The 9,771-nt window shown below is 39.5% G+C and overlaps 1 protein-coding gene across 1 annotated transcript; it reads left to right on the top strand.

Annotated features, from left to right (window-relative positions):
• The first annotated feature begins 702 nt into the window (after window positions 1-702).
• Window positions 703-7,281, top strand: LOC108521024 (signal recognition particle 54 kDa protein-like). Its single transcript, XM_017860595.1, has 3 exons — window positions 703-1,149; window positions 5,812-5,907; window positions 6,787-7,281. The coding sequence occupies exons 1-3, from the start codon at window positions 1,110-1,112 to the stop codon at window positions 6,876-6,878; spliced, it is 228 nt and encodes a 75-aa protein (XP_017716084.1). The 5' UTR covers window positions 703-1,109; the 3' UTR covers window positions 6,879-7,281.
• The last annotated feature ends 2,490 nt before the right edge of the window (window positions 7,282-9,771 follow it).

Genomic DNA, 9,771 nt, shown 5'->3' with positions numbered 1-9,771 from the left:
GCCTGACCATTAATTCACTCTTAAAGCTACTCAGAGAATTAAAATACTAGTAGTAGTAATTACTTGATTATAGGAAATAATTTTTTTGTTGATTATGGATAGAACCTACCTCCTTCTGCTTGCTTATATAGTCTGCATTTATGAATTCATGATTAATATTTACGATAGAGCTAAGGTGAGCATTTGTGTTCATTTTTTAAATATACCATATACCTCTGGTGTTTGGAGGGCCTAGAGAGGGTAGACATATGAAGTATGGAAGTGGTGGACATGGGGTCTCAAAACATTCTATTAATAGTTTACTTAAACTGTAGGGAAAGTACATGTGTGTTTTATTGTTTTTATAGCAAAAGTACGTTTGTTTTACTGTTTTATAGCTTGTGAATACTATAAATGTTCTTTTGAATATATTCTGTATTTTCTTTCTTTCTTTTTTTTTTTTTGAGATGGAATCTTGCTCTGTTGTCCAGGCTGGAGTGCAATGGCGCAATCTTGGCTCACTGAAACCTCTGCCTGGCAGGTTCAAGCAATTCTTCTGCCTCAGCCGCCCAAGTGGCTGGGACTACAGGCGCATGCCACCATGCCCAGCTGATTTTTGTGTTATTAGTAAAGACGGGTTTCACCATATTGGCCAGGCTGATGTCGAACTCCTGACCTCATGAGCCGCCTGCCTTGGCCTCACAAAGTGCTGGGATTACAGGCGTGAGCTACCATGCCCGGCCTCCGTGTTTAAGTTTTAAAACTCAAAAGCAAACATAGCAAATGATAACATTTGTTAAATCGGGGTGGTAGTTTGACTATATATTATATCTGTTTTTCTATAAGTAAGATATTTTGTAATATAAAAGAAAATGAGATAGTTATCACTTTAAAAACATATCTGCTAAGCTCTTTGAAGTTATATATTGCCCATTTGCACATAACTGCTTTGATGGTGAATGATAATTGTGTGTGAGAGTAACTGACTCTTGTCTACAGAACTAGACAGTACGGATGGTGCCAAAGTTTTTAGTAAACAACCCGGAAGAATCCAAAGAGTAGCAAGAGGATCAGGTGTATCAACAAGAGATGTTCAAGAACTTTTGACACAATATACCAAGTTTGCACAGATGGTGAAAAAGATGGGAGGTATCAAAGGACTTTTCAAAGGTAAGAAAAATAAGCTTGTTATTAGTTAACAGACTGAAAAGAAAGGAAGTTGAGTACAAAGTTAAGAGTACTGCCAGTACTGGAAAATTCACAGCTGAATTTCATGTTATTTTCAAGCACTTCCAGGATTTATGTGACCCATGATTTATCTGTTTTCATATTTAAGGTAATAAACATTAATATTAAAAAAACTTTACATCTGTGTAGCGTGGGTAAATGAAAAAAATAATAATGCTTTTCTTTTTGTGAACACATTGTATTAAATTTAGATAATATAAGGAAAAAAACCAACGCATTACCTTTACTCCCCAGAGAATCCAGTGGATCCTACTGCAAATAACAGTTATTATAACTAAGTTTTCTTCTGATACATCATTAACTATTTTTCCGTGTTGTCAAATATTCTTCAAAATATAATTCTTGGCCGGGCGCGATGGCTCATACGTGTCATCCTAGCACTTTGGGAGGCTGAGGTGGGCGGATCACTTGAGGTCAGGAGTTCAAGACCAGTCTGGCTAGCATGGTGAAACCCTGTCTCTGCTTAAAATACAAAAAATAGCCGGGCATCATGGGGCATACCTGTAATCTCAGCTACTCGGGAGGCTGAGGCAGGAGAATCACTTGAACCCAGGAGGCGGAGGTTGCAGTGAGCCGAGATTACACCACTGTACTCTAGCCTGAGCAACAGAGTGCTGAGCAACAGAGTGAGACTCCATCCCCCCAAAACACACACACACACTTCTTAACTGCTGAGTAATACTTTGCCAGTTATGCATGTATCTTTGTCTAATGTAATGCCACTCTTTTGGACAGTTAGGCTGATTCATTCACTTCTATATCAGATTAGTTTTTGTGCAGTTCCATGAGACCAGGAATTTTGTCTGTTTTGATGGGAAACATAGTAGATGCTAAATAAATTTTGTAGTAATATAATTCCCATTATATTTATTTGTTTATTTATATTATTTTGAGACAGTCTCTCTCTGTCACCCAGACTGGAGTGTGGTGGCACGATCTCGGCTCACTGTAGCCTCTGCTTCCCAGGCTCAAACGATTCTCCTGTCTCAGCCTCCTGAGTAACTGGGATTACAGGCATGCACCACTACCGCCTGGCTAATTTTTAGTAGAGACGGGGTTTCACTATGTTGGCCAGGCTGGTCTTGAACTCCTGACCTCAAATGATGTGCCTGCCTTGGCCTTCCAAAGTGCTGGGATTACAGGCTTGAGCCACAACATCCGGCCTCATTTCCATTGTAATGGTTGAATGTTTTCTCAATATGTGTGTTTAGGTTATTAAGTTTAACATTTCTTTGTACATTTACTGGTTTGAATTTCCTCTGTGAATCGCCTCTTCATGTTACCTGTCCAGTTCTTCCATTTTTCCCCCTTTTATCTTTGTAATAACTCCTTAAAATCTTTGGTTTATGTCTTCGAATATTTTCCCCAGTTTTCATTTACCTTTTATTTTATTTATATTTTATAATGAATAGTAGTTGCTCTTTTAATGTAGCCAGCCTGTCTTTTCTTTTATTTCTTTTATGCTCATAAACAGCTTCCCCATGTTTATTTTTTCCTTTTTTTTTTTTTTAACAGAGGTAATCAAGTTAACCTTCTTCATGTTGATACCACAGTTGTCACCATTTTCTTCTATTTTTTTTTTGAGACAGAGTCTCTCTCTGTCGCCCAGGCTGGAGTGCACTGGCGTGATCTTGGCTCACTGCAACCTCCACCTCCTAGGTTCAAGCAGTTCTCCTGCCTCAGTCTCCCGAATAGCTGGGATTTCAGGCACGTGCCACCATGCCCAGCTAATTTTTGTATTTTTAGTAGAGACAGGGTTTCACCATGTTGGCCAGGCTGGTCTCAAACTCCTGACCTCAAATGATTCACCTGCCTTAGCTTCCCAAAGTGCGCTGAGATTACAGGCGTAAGCTACCACGCCTGGCTTCTACTTCTTTTTGGTTTTATTTTGTGTTTGACTTTTTATCTCAATGGAATTTATTTTGCTGTGTATTGTGTATCGTAAAAAGATAAGTTTTTCCAAAGACTATCAACTGTTCCAGTCCTCTTTTAAATTTTTTTCTATAATGTAAACAACTAATTCAGAGTCTGTGAAAATTTGCCTTGAAACCCATTAAAATGAATTTATTATTTCCAAAAATATTGATTAGACAAGCTCCAAAGATGAACAATACCACTGAATAGCTTCTAAAAGCATGAGTATTACCTTTTATATTTGAAGCTTTCCTTATTTTCCTTGTGATATCCTATTTGCTCTTTTGTGACAAGGAAGAAAAATTAGACAAACATGTTGAAAACTGGTTATAATTCCTACCATCCCATGCTATTTCAGATAGTGATTAATAAACACATTACATCACTGTAATGTCTTTCCCATGTAGTCCTGACTATTCTTGATGGGACAGATTCACCATCCAGATCTTATCTATGTACTGATTCCTCAATAAAAGAATAACCCCAAGATGAAGTTGGCAGTGGATATACACACAGCTGTGTCACACCAAACTTGAAATACTTTTTTAGAAGTTTTAAGTGCTGATAAACAAACTCTTAGGATAAATCACTAATGAGCATGGAATTCCCAGCTTCTTCAGTTTTATTCATCATATAATGGTTTTCACAGATTTTATCATAAAAACGTATCTTCTCTTTCATTCATAATTTATAATTCACATGATTTATTCACATTAACCAGCTGTGACTGGAGAATCAAGAGGGTTTTTGAGTCCCATTTTTTATAAATGCTTCTGAGAAGTACCACAGTTAATGCCCCTTTCAAATAAATAATTTTGGATGGGTGTGGTGGCTCACACCTGTAATCCCAGCACTTTGAGAGGCCCAGGCAGGAGGATCCCATGATCCCAGGAGGGCAAGGCTGCAGTGAGCCATGATTAGGGCACTGCATTCCAGCCTGGGCGACAGAGCAAGAGCCTGTCTTAAAAAAAAAAAAAAAAAAAAGTTGTTGAAGCAATTCTATGCATTGTTGTAGTGAATATCTCTTGCCTTCCTCTTAGGAGTACAGCTCTTGTCTAAAGGATGTTTTTACCTATTCTGGCTCAGAGTGCATTTATTTTTTGTTGTTTTTTGTTTGTTTTGTTTTGAGACAGTCTTGCTTTATCACCCAGGCTGGAGGCTGGAGTGCAATGGCATGCTCATGGCTCACTGCAGCCTTGACCTCCCAAGGTCAAGCTATCCTCCAATCTGAGACTCCTAAGTAGCTGAGACTATAGGTGCGTGCTGTCACACCCAGCTAATGCTTTTTTTTTTTTTTTTTTTGTAGAGACAGTGTTTCGCCATGTTGCCCGGGCTGGTCTTGAACTCCTGAGCTCAAGTAATCAGCCTCCCTTCGCCACCCAAAGTGCTGGAATTACAAATGTGACCCACCTCACCCAGGCTTCATCTCTTTCATTGGCTGCCCTTTTTACTGTGGTGTTTTGACATAGTGTAGAAATTCCTTGACAAATGAAGTTGCATTATTTGTCTTTGTATTCTCTGAAGGTTTTCATTACTTAAAGAAAACTTCTGGCTAGGCACCGTGGCTCACGCCTGTAATCCCAGCACTTTGGGAGGCCGAGGCGGGCAGATCACGAGGTCAAGAGATCGAAACCATCCTGGCCGAAGTGGTGAAACCCTGTCTCTACTAAAAATACAAAAATCAGCTGGGCGTGGTGGCGCGTGCCTGTAGTCCCAGCTGCTTGGGAGACTGAGGCAGGAGAATGGTGTGAACCCCGGAGGCGGAGGTTGCAGTGACCAAGATCGTGCCATTGCATTCCAGCCTGGGTGACAGAGCTAGACTCTGTCTCAAAAAAAAAAAACTTCTTAGATACATGCACATCTTGACATTCTCTCAGACTCATACTTTTTTTTTTTGGTTGCTATGCCTGGCCCAACAGACTCATACTTTCACATTCATCTACCAGGCATCCAGTCTCTTTGCTAATTAACCCTTGTCTATAAACTCAGCTTTTGTCCAGCATTCCCCTGTATCACTATTAAGCAGTTGTTATAGCTTACTATTAAAAACCACTGGCTGGCCAGGGGTGGTGGCTCACACCTGTAATCCCAGGACTCTGGGAGGCCGAGATGGGTAGGTCACGAGGTTAGGTGTTCGAGACCAGCCTGGCCAAGATGGTGAAACCCTGTCTCTACTAAAAATACAAAAATTAGCCAGGTGTGGTGGTGGGTGCCTGTAATCCCAGCTATTTGGGAGGCTGAGGTGGGAGAATCACTTGAACCTGGGAGGCGGAGGTTGCAGTGAGCCAAGATCGCACCGCTGCACTCTAGCCTGGGTGACAGAGTAAGACTCCGTCTCAAAATAAATAAATAAAAAATAAAACACTGGGTACAGTTTTGCTAATAGTGGCTTATTCACAATAAATAATTAGCATAAATTGCAGCCTTAAAAAAGGCTTTTAAATGTCCTTTTATATAGAATTTTACATGTGCTTCTTCAAAAAATAGTATGTAATTGAGATAAAGATTAGAAAGGAATATGTAGAAATAGAGATAATTTTGTTAGCGTGATAGGATTATGTAATTTTTTTCTTTGTATTTACTCACTTCATCAAACTTTCTATTATACCCTGATTATACTGATTATATTACCTCCTATACTGACTCAAAATCTTTTTATTTTTTCCTCAGGTGGTGACATGTCTAAGAATGTAAGCCAGTCACAGATGGCAAAATTGAACCAACAAATGGCCAAAATGATGGATCCTAGAGTTCTTCATCACATGGGTAAACACCAAGTTGTTAGCAGTTGCTAATGCAGTTTAATTTATAAGGGTTGAGTTTTAATTATATAAGCCTTTTGTTATAATATTACAAAAATCTGTTCAAAATGTGTGATTTCAGGGAAATGGTCATCTGAATCCTAAGTTGAATTAAATTGTAATAGGGCTTATTAGATGAGGTCTTATTCACTCCTCTGCTGCCATCTCTGTGATGTTTGAGCAAGCTATTTAATCATCTTTTGTTTGTTCTGGTGACTTTTTAGTCACATATCTGTTTTAGAACCTGGATATTTTTAATTATATGACTGAGGAGTCATATAACCTCAGTTCTACTTTGACTGTATAACCTTTACAGAGTTCCTTAAACTTTCTGAACTGCACTTTCCCAAACTTCAGTAAAATCACAGATCATATCTCATCAAGAAATTATGACAATTAAATGAGGTAATATATATGAAGACATTCAGTAAAATTCTGGGCATATAGTAGATGTTCAATAAATGAATTCTTTTCTTTTTGCAAGTCCTATGGAATAATCCCCTATTGATTATTTTTTATGTAACTTAGAGTAAGACCTTTTTGAATTGATAAGAAAAAAATTTTTTGTTTAGATGTATTGACTGTGTGACAGGTAGTATCCTAAGATCTTTTTATGTATCACCTCATTTATTCCTCACAATAACTCCATAAGACAGACTATTCATTCTCTTTTATTGATAAGGATAATATAAATTTTTAGGTGGTTCGTTCTTTAAGGCTGATAACTAAATTGCAATCAGAATTCAGTATTTTTAGAAGTACTTATTAGGCAAAAGTACTAAATGTTTCCAGTTCTGCTTAATAATTATCTGTTTTTAACTCTACTTCCCTACTTTTGCCCTAGGTGGTATGGCAGGACTTCAGTCAATGATGAGGCAGTTTCAACAGGGTGCTGCTGGCAACATGAAAGGCATGATGGGATTCAATAATATGTAAAGAAAATGCCTTAATATAAACTGACTCAGTTGAGTACCTAATTTGCTGAGACCTCAGAGTTTCCCTTCTTTTTGCAAATTGGGGGGAAATTTTTCTTGCTTATCATGCACTCTTTCTTTTCTTCTCGCCCCTTTTCCCCTCCTTTTCTTTTCCTTCTTTCTTTCCTCCCTTTAATGTAAGGGAGAAATACATGGTTTTTGTGGAAATCATTATATGTTTGCTTTAGATTTTCTTCTGTTTTCACCATCATAACACTTAAGTTAATTCATGATGTAAAATTTTAGTACTTAAAGGTTTTTAATCGTCTCGAAGGCCAACTATCACATTTGTAAACAGTCCTGGTCAGTAGTTAAATAATGTTCCAATTAAAGTGCTGTAAAATAAACTTTAAAGTGGTTATAAGGGGTTGTTAACTTTCTTTATGGTTAAAAATTATCAGTTTATCACACTAAAAACTCAATGGAAAAGCCAATAGATAAATGTCATTTAAAACTATGCCTGGGGCCGAGCACGGCGGCTCACGCCTGTTATCCCAGCACTTTGTGAGGCCGAAGCAGGTGGATCACCTGAGGTCAGGAGTTCCAGACCAGCCTGGCCAACATGGAAACCCCATCTCTACTAAAAATACAAAAATTAGCTGGGCATAGTGATGCGTGCCTGTAGTCCCAGCTACTCAGGAGGCTGAGGCATGAGAGTCACTTGAACTCAGGAGGCGGAGGTTGCAGTGAGCTGAGGTCCCACCTCTGCACTCCAGCCTGGGTGACAGAGTGAGACTACATCTCAAAAGAAAACAAAAAAAAGAGAAATTAAGAGGCCAAGTGTGGTGGCTCCTGCCCAGGCTGATCTGGAACTCCTGAGCTCATGTGATCTACCTGCCTTGGTCTCCCGAACTGCTGGGATTACAGGCCTAAGCCATTGCACCCAGCCAATCGTTGATTTTTTTTCTTTTTTCTTTTTTGAGACAGAGTCTTGCTTTGTTGCCCAGGCTGGAGTGCAATGACATGATCTTGGTTCACTGCAACCTCTGCGTCCCAGGTTCAAGTGATTCTCCTGCCTTAGCCTCCTGAGTACTAGAATTACAGACATGTGACAACACACCTGGCTAATTTTTTTTTTTTTTTTTTTTTTTGAGCTAGAGTCGCCTCCTGTCACCGAGGCTGAAGTGCAGTGGCATGATCTCTGTTCACTGCAACCTCCGCCTCCCAGGTTTGAGCAATTCTCCTGCCTCAGTCTCCCTAGTAGCTGGGAGTACAGGCGCGTACCACCATGCCTGGCTAATTTTTTATATTTTTAGTAGAGATGGGGTTTCACCATGTTGGCCGGGCTGGTCTCGAACCCCTGACCTCAGGTGATCCACCCATGTCGGCCTCTCAAAGTTCTGGGATTACAGGCATGAGCCACTGCGCCCGGCCAATTTTTGTATTTTTAGTAGAGATGGGGTTTCACCATGTTGGCCATGCTGGTCTTGAACTCATGGCCTCAAATGATGTGCCCACCCTCTCCTTCCAAAGTGCTGGGATTATAGGTATGAGCCACCATGCTCGGTCTGTTTTCTGCATACCAAAAATATACTTGAAGAAGTTGATATATTTTGATGATAATAGCTAATGTATACATCTTCTAAAGGAAAAATAATTGCAAGTATTAGGTTGTCACTATTATATATTAAAAATAATGACCTGACAGGAGTTCAAGACCAGTCTGACCAACATGGCAAAACCCTGCCTCTATTGAAAATATAAAAATTTGCTAGGCGTGGTGGCAGACACTTGTAATCTCAGCTACTTGAGAGGCTGAGACAGTGAGCCAAGATAGTGCCATTGCACTCCAGCCTGTGAGACAAGAGCAAAACTCTGTCTCAAAAAAAAGGGGCCAGGCACAGTGGCTCACGCCTGTAATCCCAGCACTTTGGGAGGCCCAGGCGGGCAGATCATGAGGTCAGGAGTTTGAGACCAGCTTGGCTAACATAGTGAAACCCTGTCTCAACCAAAAATACAAAAGAAATAGCTGGGTATGGTGGCATGCACCTAGTAGTCCCAGCTACTTGGGAGGCTGAGGCGGGAGAATTGCTTGAACTCAGGAGGCGGAGGTTGTGGTAAGCCAAGATCGCGCCATTGCACTCCAGCCTAGTCAATAGAGCAAGACTCTGTCTCAAAAAAAAAAAAAATGACCTGAACCCAAAATGAAAGTTAAAAACATAATTCATGAGACTGTGACAAAGTTGATTTGGTTTTTGGTTATCTTGGATTGCTGCATGGTTCATTTAGAACAATGGCTTTTAAATAAATTAAGGAATTGAAAATATTGGAATAATTTATTAATATTATGCCTATTCATTATTGACAGCAAGAAGATAATATATATGGTATTACAGTGTATTTTGAATTAGTATGAACTGATCTTCAGCAAGCAATTGATTTGTAGAAGTAAGAATGAAAGAAACAGTTTTTATGGTGCTAATTTTTTCTGACTCACGTATTTAAAAAAGATCTTGTCGCCAGTAATCCCAGCACTTTGGGAGGCCAAGGCGGGTGGATTATGAGTTCAGGAGTTCAAGACCAGCCTGGCCAACATGGTGAAACCCCGTGTCTAATAAAATTTTTTAAAAATTAGCCAGGTGTGGTGCTGGGCGCCTGGAATTCCAGCTACTTGAGAGGCTGAGGCAGTAGAGTCGCTTGAATCCAGGAGGCAGAGGTTGCAGTGAGATTGGACCACTGTACTCCAGCCTGGGCAACAAAAATGTGAAACTTCATCTCCAAAAAAAAAAAGAATGCAATTGAGATTTTTTTTGTTAACTTGGGCAGAGATTTTATATCCCACTAGTTTTTCTGCTAAAGACTAGAATAACCCTGTGGAAAATTATATACCATGTTAAAATGATATATCTTGTGTT

Source organism: Rhinopithecus bieti, unplaced genomic scaffold (genome assembly GCF_001698545.2).
Source record: "Rhinopithecus bieti isolate Rb0 unplaced genomic scaffold, ASM169854v2 scaffold_56994, whole genome shotgun sequence".
NCBI lineage: Eukaryota > Metazoa > Chordata > Mammalia > Primates > Cercopithecidae > Rhinopithecus > Rhinopithecus bieti.
This window is presented reverse-complemented; position numbering and strand designations above follow the sequence as displayed.

Coding starts and splice junctions, on each gene's coding strand:
- LOC108521024 (XM_017860595.1), top strand. CDS start 1,110: ATGGTGAAAAAGATGGGAGGTATCAAAGGACTTTTCAAAG. Junction 1,150..5,811: donor TATCAAAGGACTTTTCAAAG/GTAAGAAAAATA, acceptor TTTTTTCCTCAG/GTGGTGACATGTCTAAGAAT. Junction 5,908..6,786: donor TAGAGTTCTTCATCACATGG/GTAAACACCAAG, acceptor CTTTTGCCCTAG/GTGGTATGGCAGGACTTCAG.